The 16,988-nt window shown below is 39.6% G+C and overlaps 1 protein-coding gene across 7 annotated transcripts in view; it reads right to left on the bottom strand.

The window, feature by feature from the left end:
• Positions 1 to 10,478, bottom strand: part of AGTPBP1 (ATP/GTP binding carboxypeptidase 1) — a 160,041-nt gene extending 149,563 nt beyond the window's left edge. For 4 of the 7 annotated variants that reach the window (XM_053205196.1, XM_053205195.1, XM_027048187.2 and 1 more), the window contains exon 1: positions 10,251 to 10,478. In XM_053205196.1, coding sequence (XP_053061171.1) covers positions 10,251 to 10,447 — 197 coding nt within the window. In that variant the 5' untranslated portion in view covers positions 10,448 to 10,478. Of the gene's footprint in view, positions 1 to 116; positions 1,556 to 10,044; positions 10,187 to 10,250 lie in introns of those variants that run through there. The other 3 variants (XM_027048184.2, XM_027048185.2, XM_053205194.1) reach the window with 3 other exon arrangements.
• Between the last annotated feature and the right edge of the window lie 6,510 nt (positions 10,479 to 16,988).

Genomic DNA, 16,988 nt, shown 5'->3' with positions numbered 1-16,988 from the left:
CTTCACTATTTTACTCTCAAATATCCACAAATGGGCCTCCCTACAAGATATAATTAGGCAAAATTTCCACTGTTTAAAAACTTTGGGGAAGCACTGCTCTAGTCAACAATGATTACCTTTGCTGTTAAATAGTAGACATTGTCCTTATTGTAGTGGATGTGGACAACTAAGGAAAGACTGCAGTTAAAGAAGATCTGGGTAGTTGGTTCTACTGCGAGGAACCGGGAAACAAGTACACTGAAAACGCATCATCTTTTGTCAGCTTTCTCTAATTGTTTCATTATCTGAAAAGAAGAAATCACTTTTCAAGAACATAAGGCAGCTACTATTCCCCCACACCAGCTATGTCAATGTGATGGAAAACTGTAAATTCTGATTACTGAATAAGAAACATCCCAAAGAATATGACCATACCCTTGGCAGCATCCTTGAAGGAACAGTGAGAAATTTTAAAGGAAGAAGGTAAACAATATCTGTTGTCTAAGGAAAGAGAAGTAACATTCTCAGCAAAAAGCATATAAAAATCATTTCCATTTAAATTGAGAGAAATATATATATTGGACACAGTCTGCATATACTAACCCACATCTCCATATATATTGACCTACTCTAATTTACTACTATTAGAGTATACATTTTCATCTAGTTTCCTTATTCATATGGTATTCAATGATTAGAGATGTTGGAACAAACACAGATCCCCATGCACTGAAAAATGCACATATAACTTTTGACTCCCCCCAGATTTAGTTATCAATAGCCAGAAGCCTGGCTGGTCAATTGACCAGAAGCCTTACCAATAATGTAAACAGCCAATTAACATATATTTTGCATGTGTATGTATATGTATTATACACCATATTCTTACAATAAAGTAAGCTAGAGGAAAAAAATATTAATAAAATCATAAGGAAAAGAAAATACATTTACAGTACTGTACTGTATTTATAAAAAACAACATGCAGATAGGTGGACCCACACAGTTCAAACTCATGTTGTTTCAAAGGTCAACAGTAGTTTATGAATGTTGCAGCCCAATCTGCAAACAGGCAAATTTTTTTTTTACCTATATTATTGTCATTAATTTTACCAAAAAACTGTGGGGATAAGAGGAAACCTATAAAAGTTATACCTTTTACCTTTCTTCATCATGCATCCTCATTAAAAACCTAAGTTTAGATAGTTCACATGCTACTCCACAAAGATGTTCCAGCACTTACACAAGGTCTAATTTGTTTTGCTATATGAGGTTTTAATTATACTACAAATAATGTGTTACCATTGGGAGCAGAATTGCACCACATTTCAATCCAACTAAATAATTTATTTAATATTACTCTTCCCTCAACTCAGATTCCAACCATTTTTAGATTTAAACAAATGTCAAAATTCATAAACCTATATAGGTGATATTTGACATTAAAATTCTTACCTTGAAACACGTATTGTCCTTGCCTCTAACCTATGACAAGCCCATGAAAATGGTTTCAGCTTTGTCTGTTTGTTGTTTAAGTAAAGTATCACTTTACTTGCCAAAGTCAGTCCCAATAAAAATCAAAATATACAGGATATAAGAGACTCAAAAAGCCATAAGGCATATAGAAATAAAAAAGAAAAACTAAAATAAATAAAAAATTAAAAATTTAGGCAAACCAAAGATAGTCATAAAAACAAAACAAATAATAATAAATAATTTTTAAAAATATAAAAATGACAAAGTTCCTCCTTATCAGTAATTACTTTAAATCTAAATGGGTTAAAACCTCCAATCAAAAGGCAGAGATTGGCAGAATGGATTTAAAAAACATAATCCAACAATATACTATCTACAAGAAACTCATTTAGATATAAAGGCACAAATAGTTTGAAAATAAAAAGACAGAAAAATATTCCATGCAAATAGTGACCAAAAACAATGCAGGGTGGCTATACTAACATCAGAAAAAAAAGGGACTTTAAATCAAAAAAGATTACAAGAGACAAAGAAGGACACTATATATTAATAAAAGGTTTAAGACAGCAAGAAGATATAACAATTATAAACATTCCTGTACCTAATAACAGAGCATCAAAACACACTAAGCAAAAATTGACAGAATTAAAGGGGAAAACAAACAGTTCTACAATAATTGTTGGAGGCTTCAATATCCCATGGTCAGTCTTGGAAAGAACAACCAGACATAAGATAAATAAAAAAACAGAGGATTTGAATAACATTGTAAACCAAGGAGAGATAACAAATAGAAAACACTACCTAACAATAGAATGTATATTCCTCTCAAGGGCACTTGGAGCATTCTCCAGGATAAACCACCTTTTAGGCCACAAATTGGGTCTCAATAGATTTTAAAAGACAGATATTATACAAAGTAACCTCTCCAAACACAACAGGATGAAGTTAGAAATAAATAAGGAAAATTGGAAAATGCACAAGTTTGTGGAAACAAAACATACTGTTTAACAACCAATGGGTCAAAGAAAAAAAATCACAAGGGAAATGAGATAAATGAAAATAAAACATACCAAAATTTATGGGATGCAGAGAAAGCAGGGCTAGGAGGGAAAGTTTACAGCTATAAACACTTACATTAAAAAAGAAAGATCTCAGGGGTGCCTGGGTGGCTCAATTGGTTAAGCATCTGACTTGGACTCAAGTCATGATCTCACTCATGGTTCATGGGTTCAAGCTCCACATCAGGCTCTGTGCTCATAGTTCAGAGCCTGGAGCCTGCTTCTGATTCTGTGTCTCCTTCTCTTTCTGCCCCTCCCCTGCTCGTGTGCACACAGCACACTCGCTCGCACTCTCTCTCTCAAAAATAAACATTTAAAAAAAAAAAGAGAGAGAGAGAGAGAGAGAATGACCTCCTATCAACAACCTAACAAATTAAGGAACTAGAAAAAGGAGAACACAAAGCTAGCAGAAGGAAGGAAATACTAAGGATTAGAGCAGAGATAAAGAAAATAGAGAATAGAAAAATAGAGAAATCAACAAGTAAAAAAAACTGGTTCTTTAAAAAGATTAACAAAATTGGCAAAGCTTTAGTAAGTTTACAAAAAAACAGAGAAGGCTCAAATTATTAAAAGCAGGAAAGCAAGTGGAGACACGACTACTGATTCTACAGAAATATGAAGGATTTTAAGTGAATACTATGAACTGTGCACCAACAAATTGGATAAACTAGATGAAATTGACAAATTTCCTGAAACACAAAACTTACTGAAATGAAATCACAAAGAAACAGAAAATCTGAATAAATCCATAACTATTAAGGAGATTGGATGAGTAATCAAAAATTTCCCAACAAAGAAAAGACCCAGATTTGATGGCTTCACTTGTGAATTGTACCATTTAAAGAATATCAATCCTTCTCAAATTCTTTCAAAAAACTGAAGAGAAGGGGACACTCCCTCTTTCTATGAGGCCAGCACTGCCCTGATACCAAAGCCAAACAAAGACATTACAAGAAAACCAGAGATCAATAACCTTTATGAACACTGTCATACAAATCCTCAACAAAATAGCAGCAAACCAAATTCAGCAGCATAAATGCAAATCTAAACCACAATGAGATAGGACCTCACACCCATTAGAATGACTCCAACGGCCAACCCCACCCCCAACAAGAGACCAATCAACCAGAAAACAAGTGTTGACAAGGATGTGGAGAAACTAGAATCCTTGTACACTGTTGGTATAGAAATAAAATGGTGCAGCTGTTATGGAAACAGTACAGTTGTTACTCAAAAATAGAATTACCATATGGCCCAGCAATTCCATTTCTAAATATGGACCCAAAAGAACTGAAAGCAGGGTCTCGAAGAAGTATTTCTACACCCATGTACATAGCAGCATTATTCACGATAGTCAAAAGGTAAAAGCAACCCAAAAGTCCACTGACAGATGAATAAACAAATATGGAATATACACACAATGGAATATTATTCAGCCCTAAAAGAAGAAATCCTAATACATCCTAAACGGATGAATCCTGAAGACAATGCTAAATGAAACAGCCAGTCACAAAAGGGTAAATACTGCATGATTCTACTCATAAAAGGTACTCACACCAGTCAAATTCATAGAGAGAGAAAGTTGAATTTGTGGTTGCTAGTGATTACAGGAAGGAGGAAATGAGAATTTATTGTTCAATGGGTACAAACTTTCAGTTTTGCAAGACCAAAAAAGATCTGAAGATGGATGGTGTGACAGCTGCACAATAACGTGAATGTACTTAATACCATTGTAAAATGATTAAAATGGCAATTTTTATATTTTATATATACATATAAGTTTAAAATAATTTTTAAATCAAAATACGAACTAAAAATACAAATATAAGAATTGTGAAAAATAAGCTTCAAATGAAATCACAAATTCGAATTGATGAGATGGAGTTAAGAAATGATAAAGATGTTATCAATAGGCAAAGAAAATAAAAACAAAAAACCTAGAACTCTAGAGTTGTAAGAAACTTCAAAGATCACCTGGGAGTCAAATCCTCTTACTTTGCAATTAGGAGAAAAGCTCATCAAGGAGGTTTGCTGTCTTGCCTTATTCAACATCACTTCTACCTACATACAACTAGAAATTGTGCCTACAATGAGTTAAAAAGTCTGGAGAATTCCTGTCAAAAATAGTATTCTTTTTTTTATTTTTAATTAAAAAGAAAAAAAGTTTAACATTTATTTTTGAGAAAGGGGGGGGGGAGGGCAGAGAGAGAGAGGGAGACACAAAATCTGAAGCAGGCTCCAAGCTCCACATTGTCAACACAGAGCCGGATGCGGGGCTCAAACTCACTAACCACAAGATCATGACCTGAGCTGAAGTCAGATGCTTAACTGACTGAGCCACACAGGAACCCCAAAACAATATTCTTTCAATTCATTCAACATTTATTATATGTAGACAGTGTTTACATTTTTATTACCGTTATTCTATCATAGATCTTTCATAAGCCTTATTCCTTATTACTTTTATTCCCTATGTTACCTATATACCCTTATAACCTTCATAATCTTAAGTCATTTTCCTAGGAAGGTATGACGTGAAGCAAAGAGAGCAAATGCTGGGTACCTCTGCTTAGGGATGGTTGACCCTCAGCACGAATTAAGTGAGAAATGAACTCAAGAGATTAAGAAGGGAAGCTAAGATGTTTATTTTAGCTTAAGAGCTTGATATCAGTTGAGCTTTTCACATTTTGTGCCTTCACTATTTATCTAATATTTAAACCCCCCAACTTAGATTTGTTGAACATTTATGTGGAAATATACTCCCCAATCTTTTTGCTTTTAGATAGCATAATTTCAAATTACTAATACTATAGCTCCCCCATATCAGCATCTGACTAAAACCCCTAAGAGCCTCAACTTTCTAGAAGTGAATTGCCTTTACTGTGCTTTAAAAAAAATAAATAAAAAAATAATAATAATAAATAAATCCTTTTAAAGGCGGCCTTCACTGGGCCCTAAAGACTGAAGCAAAAACAGACTAGTAATAGTCACTGCCACTTCCCTTCCTAATCAAAGTTTGGTAGGAACTGCTGATGTGTACCAGAAGTCCTCAAAATGTGGTCCATAGACACCTGGGATCCTGACACCTTTTTAAGGGGTCCACAAGGTCAAAACTACTTTCATAATAACATAAAGTATTATTAGCCTTTTTAACTGTATTAACATTTATACTATGGTACAAAAGCAATGATGTATAACATTTCTAGCATCTTGGAACAACTTCTGGTACTGGCACCAAACTGCACTATTGGTCATTATATTTTTCACCATCAAGTATCAGTAGCTATTAAAAAAAAAAAAAAAAAAAAAAGCCTTCTTCACTTAAGAATGTCCTTCAGGGGAGCCTGGGTGGCTGACTTCCACTCAGGTCACGATCTCATGGTTCATGAGATTGAGCCCCGTGTCGGGCTTTGTGCTGACAATGCAGAGTCTGCTTGAAATTCCCTCTCTCTCTCTCTCTCCCCCCCCCCCCGCCCCCGCCAGCTTACTTACACAAGCTCGCTCTCTCTCTCAAAATAAACTTAAAAAAAAAAAAACTCTAAAAAAAGTCCTTCAAATAGTAAAAATTAATTTTATTAAATCTCAGCCCTTCAGTACAGATCTTTTTAATATTCTGTGTGACAAAATGGTTAAGTATGCACAAAGCATTTCTGACCACATACTGAATTGCAATAGTTGATGGGTGTCCCAAGGTAAAGCACTTGTGTGACTGAACTGAGAGCTTTCACTAGCCTCTTTTTTTTTTTTTTTTTGTGAAACACCATTTTTACTTGAAAGAATGACCATGGTTATTCAGACTTGGGTATTCTGGCAGAAGTTCTCTCACAGATGAACAAAATCTGCCTGTCACTTCTAGGAAACAACTGGCAGTCATAATTCTTGCCAACGATAAAATTTGAGCCTTCAAGCAAAAATCAGATTTCTGGAAAACTCACATCCACCATCATGTCATGACCTGGATAGCTTCCCAATAATCTGTTTCTGATGGGATGAATGGTGATATTAACAAATGTGATTTTCTAATAATATATAATGAAATGTGCCAACATTTTGGAGATCTGCATAACTGACTGAACCAATACTTAGAAACGACCATGGCATGATGTTATAAATTCAGGCATGGTTATGTAAGATCCATCCAAAGTTTAGACCAGTGGATTTTAATATAACATTATAAAAGGTCCATTGATATGATTTCAGATTCCATAATACAAGTAACTAGAAAACCAACACATGTTGAGTTCTGATGTAGCACCAAGCAAGAAAATCCATTATTATCTGAAAAGGCTATTAAAATACCCCTCCCTTTTCCAGCCATTAACTATGTAAGGCTGGGTTTCTCTTTCTATATACTTCAAACCAAAAAACATATTGCAACAGACTGAATGCAGAAGGAGATGAGAATCCACCTGTTTCTATTAAACCAGACATTAGAGATTTACAAAAATGTAAAACAAGGGGCACCTGGATGGCTCAGTTGGTTAGGTGTCCGACTGTTGATTTTGGCTCAGGTCATGATCTCAAGATTGTGAGACCGAGCCCCATGTCAGGCTCTGTGCTGAGTGTGGAGCCTGCTTGGGATTCCGTCTCCCTCCCTCTCTGCCCCTCCCCTTGCCTCAAAATAAATAAACATTTTTTTATGTAAAACAATACCACTCTTCTTATTGCCTTGTTTTGAAAAATAGTCATTTTTCATTAAAAATATGCTTATATTAAGATATTATCATATTTAAGTGAGTTAACAAAAGTTGTACATTTCTCTTTAATTTATAATATAATAAATACAGACATAATCCACAAAAGCTCTTTGGGGTGTGCAATAATTTTTAAGAATGTAAAAGGGTACTAAAATCAAAAGTTTGAAAACTGATTTAAACAACAGAGTATTAACATCAGATCCCTGCAAACCAAGAAAAACAAGAAGTACATAAAGTCATTAATTAGAAAAAACTTTCCTAGCAAAATTACATGAAAGCTGAAAAGGTACAATATCCCATCATAACTAACCTCACTCTGTAACACCAATGAAGAAAAAAACAACAGAATGTGCACTATCTTGATCAGATAAACTCCTGTATACCTAGTAACAATTTGATACATAGTATTTTTGATAGAAGCACATGACAGTCAAAGAAACACAAGTCAAAAACAGGTGATTAAAATAGCAGTCACCACCACCATAAGGGAGACAATCCAAGGTTCTGTCAGAAGGGACAAACATGGATACTTCAGCACCTCTCCAGCAGCATCTCAGCACACCCAGCTTTCAGGGTCTAGCTGTTCTATTTAAAACTAAATTACATGCTTCCAAGGCAGGACAGTGAGACTAAGCTGTCATTTAGCCCCAAAGGAGTCAATGGGTCACAGTGGAATGATTCTACAGTAATCATACTCCATCAGCCTAAAGTCCTTCTTGACCTTACTAAACCCCTTGGAAGAGTGAGAAAAAGCAGTAGCAGTAATATTTACTGAGCAATTACTATGTGCCAGGCACTGTGGGTTAAGCACTCTATGTGTATTAACTCATTTAATATTCAAGATCTTAAGGATATAACCATTATTACCCCAGTACCATTATTTTGGAACAGAGAAAACTGAAGCACAAGGAGGATAAATAACTTGCCTCAGGCAAAGCCAGGATTCAAAGCCAGCCCTGAAGCCCAACTCCTCAGCCACTGCATTATAGTACACAGACCCTATAACCTACAGTAATATACAAAATTTAAAATTTGGTGCCCACTCTAAACTTCTGTTGTTGTCACCAAGACCAACTGCCTAAGGGAGTCTCCCAATTTGAAGAGCCCTCTGACAATTTCATCCACTACTACGGATACACTGTTCAACTTCAGGTACTGGGGGACTTTAAGCAAGAATACATTTTGGAAGGTGAATACTGTGGAGATTTACTAAAAATTCCAAAATGTAGAATCTAATACAAATTGGGTAATTTCACATTTGGGTCTCTTTTCCCTCTGTCAGAGATAACCATTATTATAAAAGGAGTCTTGCTAGACTGCTCCAAAAAGTAATAATGCCTCAATTCAAGTCAACGGGAAAAGATTTATAAAAATTGCTTCTACAAAAGCTTAGGCTACATTAAAACACTTAAATGTTTTTTCAGTGTTGGCTAGTAACAAGAGGAACTCTAAGTCTACCCCCTTCATTACAAAGTTCAGAATGAGACTGCAGTTCTCAGTAAGTGTGGAAGCAATTAATTCAAGGCAGATTTTTGAGGTCATTAAAAATGAACCTATAACTTCATTGCGGAATTTAACTCAAGCGAGGTGGAATGGGAATTAAACAAGTCATATTACAATAAGAAAATAAGGCGTAAATAAGACATCCCTATCTCACAGCAATTACAGGACTAATCACAGCCATTATAGGAAATGCTTACAGATCTTCCAGGGTTTTGTCTGGTTTTTATTAGTATTTTGGCACATGTTTTAAAATACTACCATTTAAAGTGCCTTAAATAAACTACTATTTTTTTAGCATGCTGAACTGAAAACATTTCACTGTAAAATTACAAAAGTAACTTTCTAGTTTTCTCAGGAAAAAAGACAGTTTATAATAAGAGATCAGGTTACTAGCTGGATTTACATAAAGATTACAACACAGGCATCAAAGTAAGTGAAAATGAGTGATAAAGAAAGCTGTTCAGTCCTTTCTAACTACAAATTGTCGTGCATTACAATTAAACGCTGCTACAATTTTCAACACCTGAAGAAAAACAAAACACAAGGAATTAATACTGCCAAAAAAAAAAAAAAAACCCTCAGTGTTACAATGTATTAGGTCATCAGCAGTGCTGGACCTTTAAGCCCTTGATTGAGCAATCTGTATCAAAACAAGAAGTGGCCTTTAAATGATCAACATTCATATCGATTACGCTAAGATGTATAAAAACTCCATTCTATAATGGGTAAATGCCCAGGAAACCAGCCGATTCAAAATTGCACTGGTCCTAGTAAGAGGCTTAACCGGCACAAGGGGAAACCATGTAGACGGGGTTGCAGGAGTCCTCGAGTACTTGCAACGAAGAACCCGCAACTCACTCAGGAAGGCAGGCTGTAAGGAAACTCTGCACTGTCATCTAGAGCAATCTCATTCAGGCTCAAATCAAACCCAAAAGGCGACAAGTTGTAAACGGAGAACACACTTCAGGCCAACCACCCTGACACGAAGCAAACCTGGCCACCGCCAAAGTCACACCACACACCAAGCCCACCGCGAAGCAAGGTGTGTGCCGGGGTGGGTGGGGGAGGCGGGGCGCGTGCCCGTCCCCGGCCCGCCGCCCCCCAGCTCGGCTCCGTGCTGCACCCCGGCCCCAGAAAAAGGGCAGGGCACGGGGACCGCCTGTGCCCGAAAACCGCGTCGGGGACCCTCCGCCGGGGATTGAGGCGGGGGTCACCGAGTGTCGCGGGTGGGGGCGGCGTGGGGCGCTTTCCAGAAGCCAGCCAAAGCCCCAAACCATCAGGGGTTTTCCTCCAGCTCCGGTCCACTCGCCCCGAAAGACACACGTTACACAACCTGTCAGGTGAGGGGCGGAGGGATCCCAGGACGCAGACCGCGGCGGGTGCGGGGTCGCTCCTCCCGGCTTCTCCCGCCCCCGGGACTCGGTGGCCGGGGGACTGCGGAGGGAAGGCGGACGGGCGGGCAAGCAGCGGCCGAGGGGCGGGCAAGCAGCGGCCGAGGGGCGGCCGGCCCGGACGTGCGGACAGCGGCTGGGCGCTCACCGGCTCAGGATGGGGCGCTGGCGGGACTGGGCAGAGCCGCGGCACCAGCTCGGCATCCGCAGCGCCGGCGGCTGCTCTCTGGGAGCACGGCGGAATTCTCGCCGCCCGCCGCCCGGTGTTTTCATACAAACCCCGGTGGCAGGCGAGGCGGAGGCGGCGGTGGCGGCGGCGGTGGCGGCGGCGGAACCTGCCCGCATCCCGGGCAACGTCAGCGCGGCGCCCCGCCCACCGCACGCCCTGGGCCCGAAGGCTCGCGCGCGCCGGGCGGCGGGGAGGACGGAATGCGCGTGCGCGCGGGCCGCGTGGGGCACGCGCTAGGGAGGAGGGTGGGGCACGCGCTGGGGAGGAGGGTGGGGCACGCGCGGGCCGGAACGGGGTTGGGACTCAGGGAGCGCGCGTGGGTAAGGAGCGAGCGTGCGCAGGAGGGAGGGCGGGGCCCGGGGCCCGCGTGCCGGCGTTAGGTGCTGTGCTGCGGAGTAGGCGCGGCAGGGGTTTGGGAAGGAGGGTTGCACGCGCGCTGCAGGCCCAGACCCTGCAGCGAGCGTCCAACCCAACCGAACCGAACCGGTAGGCGGGCGGCTCCCCACTCTCTGCAATTCACCTTCCTGTACGCTCCCAGTTAGAGCGGCCCGCCTTTCTCCGGAGCTAAGCCGGCGCCCACCCCACTACCATCAATCACTCTGCTCTTAGAAGGCTATTAGCTGTTGTGGACGAGCGGTTAACGCCCCAGTGTGGCGCGGGGGGGTCGCTCTAGTCCCTGGGCACCACTGGAAAGCTCAGCCCTTTCCTGACCTCGAGGAGAGTCTATAAAGAGACAGCTGGGCTCCAGAACACAAGGAGATTGCACCTTGTGGCCAAACCTCAATAAATTAGATGCCTAGAGCTGCAGTGAAAAAAATAGCAAGCTGATTTATTTTTTGCTTTTTCGTAATGTGGCTACGTGTAGTCACGAAAATGGTAATGTTAAATTGGCCACTAAAGGCAAAGACAGTGTTTTTTTAATCAGAGCCAAAGTGATGTGTCAGAAAGATTGAATACTGATTCACCCCCTTCTGTTTTGACTGCCCGTAAAGCCACTGTAATAGATTCTTAATAAATACTTGACATTTACTTTTTTTCCAAGAGCATGGATCATCTTTGCTGCTGTTTATGCTAGCTGCTACAGAATGCAAAATTATTACAACCAGGTAGAGAAATAAATTGAGACCTGTGAAATTTTTGCTTTGTTTTCTTATCATCATGTTTCAACAAAATTAAACAGTTGTGAAGGCAGTTCAAAAGGTAATCCAAGGTGCACGACACCTGCTTCTTGCAGCTTGCACCTGGCAGAGTCTTTAACGAGAGATTGCCATTTCAGAAATGCCATAATTTCCTGGCTGTGAGCACTGAAAGGTAGATTACAGTATTTTAAGGAATTTTAAAACAAGAACCACCCCAAACCACCCAGACTGAAAAGCATATCTAACAACACCTAATTACAATTACCTAAGAATATTTAACATTTTACAGACATTATATATAACACACATAAAACTTTATTCAAAGAGCATCTTCCTAAATGAATCAACCTTCAATATATAAAGATATAGAAATAAATGTAAGTGTGTGTGTATATAGAATTTGAATCCCACTTTAGCAAAGCATCATTAGTGTGGTTTGATGGCCAGGACACAGATCTAGTGGATTAAACCACACAACTAGGGAAAGGGCCAAGCCATTCCCTGTCTGTCACTCTTTTCCACTATTTTAAACAGTTTCCCCAACACTGTTATGATATATAAAACTGAATACAAATAATCGTGTGATGTAGATCAGTCTGATCCCATAATAATATTCACTTAACTCTGATTCCTCAAATCAGTCTAGTCAGCGCCTTTAGGTATTCAGTAAATGTTTAGGGTTTTTTTGTTTTTTGTTTGTTTGGGTTTTTTTTAAGTCTGGACTAGGCAGAGAAAGAAAGATGAGCAGTGGAGCCCAGCTATCTCTTTCTCCTCCTCTTCTGCTGATTTTCCTGCCTCCATACTTTTAGTAGAGTAACATACAAAATGCAACAAACATTGTAACAAAACTATATAGTCATATGGTTTAGAACAGCCATGGACATATCCAGTCCTCTGGAGTTCTAGGATTGTTATAGCTATTCTACCTCATTCAACAATCATCAGTTTATCAAGCACCTTATGTGCCAGACCAATCCTGAAATCTTTGAAAGAGATAAGCAAATGATAACACTCAACAAAAACCTAACAGCTGCCTGCCCTCTGTGAAACTAAAAGGTTTGATATATCCATAGATGGATAGACAAAGAAGATGTGGTATAAAGATGTGACAGATAGACAATGGAATGTTACTCAGTCATTAAAAAAATAAGTGAAATCTTGCTACTTGCAACAACATAGATGGACATAGTGGGTATTACACTAAGTGAAGTAAGCTAGACAAGAGAAAGGCATGATTTCCCTCATATGTGAAATTTGACAAAACAAAGCAAATGAACAAACAACAACAATAACAAAGAGATTCTTAAATACAGAGAATAAACTGGTGATTGCCAGAGGGGAGGTAGGTGGGTGGGATGAGCAAAATAGATGAAGGATATTAGGAGGTACAAACTGCCAGGGGGCACCTGAGTGGCTCAGAGTCAGTTAAGTGTCAGACTCTTGATTTCAGCTCAAGTCATGATCTCACGGTCCGTGATTCGGGCACTGAGTTGGGCTCTGTACTGAGCATGGAGCCTGCTTGGGATTCTCTCTTTCTCTCCCTCTCTCTCAACCCTGCCCCCACTGTTCTCTCTCTCTCTCTCTCTCTCTCTCTCTCTCTCTCTCTCTCTCACACACACACACACACACACACAATCAAATAAATAAACTTAAAAAAAAAAGGTACAAACTTCCCGTTACAAAATAAATAAATCACAGGGATGAAAAGTGTAGCACAGGTAACATAGTCAATAATATTATAATAACTTTGTATGGGGGCAGATGGTGACTACACAGTAACATGTTGATCCCTGTGCAATTCTAGAATGACCACATCACCAGATTGTACACCTGGAATGAAAATAACATTTCATGTCAACTATGCTTCCATACAAATAAATAAATATCCATATCCGTAAACCGCTGCACCCTCATTTTCTTTATTTGTGAAATGGAACTTAAATATTCTTGCCAAATTTAAAGTCTTAAAATTTGGCATAGCCTTTAGCCTCATCATAGGAATTTATCCTAAGGAAATAACAAGGAAAATGTGCAGAGATTTAGCCAGAAGGATGTTCATCCCAGAGTGGTGTCCAAGCTGTCTTACATGCTCAACAGAAGGCACCCAATTAAACACAATATTTTACACCCATGCAATAGATCACTAGGAAGCCATTAAAAATAACGTGGTAGGGGGGTGCCTGGGTGGCTCAGTCGGTTGAGTGTCCGACTTCGGCTCAGGTCATGATCTCGCAGTTTGTCAGTTCGAGCCCCGCGTCGGGCTCTGTGCTGACAGCTCAAAGCCTGGAGCCTGCTTCAGGTTCTGTGTCTCCTTCTCTCTCTGCCCCTTCCCCACTCATGCTCTGTCTCCCTCTGTCTCTCAAAAATGAATAAACATTTTTAAAAAATTTTTTTAAGTAATAACGTGCTAGAGCAAGGGTTCTTAATGTGGGGTGCAACAGGTTTAACCCCTCCTGTACAGCCATGGATTTACCTTGAGGCTGAAGAAGGCCCGCTGAGTTCTGAGTTTGCTGAGAGTTAAAGGATTTTCTAGACATGAAGGAGAAGCCAGATTGCAATCGAGAAGCATTTCTATATAAGCATTTCTGGTAAACTTCCTGAACAGATTAAATTTAAAAAGGATCTGAATTGAATAGATCACATATGAGGGCATAAAATGAGCCTCAATAATTAGAGAAGACTGGGTCTTTGAGGAAAGGCGGTCATAGCTACAGTGGAGCTCTGGGCACCTCTGCTCCTGACTCCCTGCTGTTTGCCTCACCAAGGAACAAGTCAATCAGAAAGCCACACTGCAGCCTAGCCTTTGGTTTTGGTTTTTGGTTTTTTTTGTTTTTTTAAGTTTCTTTATTTTCAGAGAGAGAGAGGGAGAAAGAGAATCCCAAGCAGACTCCAGGCTGGCTGTCAGTGCAGAGCCCAGTGTGGGGCTCAATCCCATGAACTGTGAGATCATGACCTGAACTGAAATCAAGAGTTGGATGCTTAACTCACTGAGGCACCCAGGTGCCCCCAGCTATGGCTTTTAAAGTCAGCAGGAAGATATCCATGAATCCAGAGGTGGCAATTCACCAAAGTAGAATTCCTCTAACCAGCTGCAGTGTAAATCTTTGGAGAAGGTATGTGCTGACTTGCTCATACCAGGTGCAAAAGAAAAGAATCTCAAAGTGAAAGAACCAGTTCAGATGCCTACCAAGACTGAGCATCACTATAGGAAAGACTCCTTGTGGTGAAGGGTCTAAGACTTGGGATTGTTTTCAGATGAGAATCCACAAGCAACTCATCGATTTGCACAGTCCTTCTGAGATTGTTAAGCAAATTACTTCCATCTGGGGGCGCCTGGGTGGCTCAGTCAGTTAAGCATCCAACTTCAGCTCAGGTCATGATCTTGTGGTTCATGGGTTTGAGCCCTGCATTGAGCTCTGTGCTGACATTTCAGAGCCTGGAGCCTGCTTGGGGTTCTCTCTCTCCCTCTGTCTCTGCTCCTCCCCTGCTCGTTCTTTCTCTCTCTCTCTCTCTCTCTCTCTCTCTCTCAAAAATAAATAAACATTAACAAATTTTTTTGAATTACTTCCATCTTTGGAGTACTTCCATTGAACCAGGAGTCAAGGCTGAAGTCACTATTATAAATGCTTAAATCAACCTTTTTAATAAACTGATTATCAATTGTTTAAAAAAAATCAAGGGAAGGGAAGCAAAAATAATATAAAAACAGAGAGGGAGACAAACCATAAGAGACTCTTAACTACCAAGAATAAACTGAGGGTTGCTGGCGAGGTGTTGGATGGGAGAATGGGCTAAATGGGCAAGGGGCATTAAGGAGGGCACTTGTCGGGATGAGCACTTGGTGTTACACGTAAATGATGAATCATTAAGTTCTATTCCTGAAAAAAAAAATTTTTTTTGAGGGGCGCCTGAGTGTCTCAGTCACTTGAGTGACCAACTCTTGATTTCAGCTCAGGTCATGATCCCAGAGTCGTGGAATCAAGCCCTGTGTCAGGCTCTGCGCTGAGCTTGGAGCCTGCTGAAGATTCTCCCTCTCTCCCTCTGCCCCTCTCCCCATTTTGTGCTCTCTCTCAAAAATTAAAAAATTCTTTTAAAATTTTTTAAGAAGATTGAAATCATACCATGCTCCTTTTCCAATCACAACAATATGAAACTACAAATAAATCACAAGAAAAAACAGAAAAATAATACAAACACACAGAGACTAAGCATGATACTAAACAAACAGTGGGTCAAAACTTAATCAAAGAAGAAGTTTTAAAAATGCATGGACACAAATGACAATGAAAACACAACAGTTCAAAATCTTTGGGACACTGCAAAAGCAGTCCTAAGAGGAAAGTATACAGTAATATAAGCCTACGTCAAGAGACAACAAAAAGAGGAGTGCCTGGGTGGCTCAGTTGGTTAGGCAACCGACTTCGGCTCAGGTCATGATCTCGCGGTCTATGAGTTCAAGCCCCGTGTCGGGCTCTGTGCTGACAGCTCAGAGCCTGGAGCCTGCTTTGGATTCTATGTCTCCCCCTCTTTCTCCCCCTCCCTGCTCACGCTGTGTGTCTGTCTCTCAATAATAAATAAACGTTAAAAACAAATTAAGAGACAACAAAAAACTCGAATAAACAATCTAACCTTACATCTAAAGGAACTAAAAAAAGAGAACAAAGCCCAAGGTGAGTAGAAGGGAGGAAGTAATATAGACAAGAAATAAATGTCATAGAGACTGAAAAAAACAATAGAGAAAATCAAGGAAACCAAGAGCTGGTTCTTCGAAAAGATAAACAAAATTGATAAGCCCTCAGCCAGACTCATCAAAAAAGAGAAAGGATCCAAATAAATAAAATCAGAAATGAGAGAGGAAACGTAACAACTGACCCCACAGAAATACAAAGTCTTCTAAGAGAATACTATAAAAAAATCATATGCCAACAAATGGGACAACCTAGAAGAAAGGGATAAATTCCTACAAATATATAACTTCCCAAAACTGAGTCAGGAAGAAATAAAAAATCTGAACAGATCAATTATAAGTAACAAAATTGAATCAGTAATCAACTACCAAAAAAATGAAAATCCAGGACCAGATAAATTGACAGTGGGATTCCATCAGGCATTTAAATAAGAGTTAATACCTATTCTTCTCAAACTATTCCTCAAAATAGAAGAGGAAGGAAAGCTTCCCAATACATTCTATGAGGCCAGCACTACCCATGATATGAAAACCAGACAAAGACACCACAAAAAAAGAAAACTATAGGCCAAAATCCCTGATGAACACAGATGCAAAAATCCTCAACAAAATATTAGAAAAACACATACAAAAATACATTTAAAAAAAATCATTCACCATGATCATGGAATTAATTCCCATGATAAAAGGATTATTCAATATTCATAAATCAAGCAATGTCATACACCACATCAACAAAACAAAGGCTAAAAATCATTTGATCATCTCAATAGATGCAGAAAAAGGATTTGACAAGATTCAACATCCATTAATCCGTGCAACGTACAGATT

The sequence above is a fragment of the Acinonyx jubatus genome, chromosome D4, assembly GCF_027475565.1.
Source record: "Acinonyx jubatus isolate Ajub_Pintada_27869175 chromosome D4, VMU_Ajub_asm_v1.0, whole genome shotgun sequence".
Classification (NCBI taxonomy): Eukaryota; Metazoa; Chordata; class Mammalia; order Carnivora; family Felidae; genus Acinonyx; species Acinonyx jubatus.
Note: the sequence above shows the minus strand (reverse complement) of the source record. Positions and strands in the feature narration are given on the sequence as shown.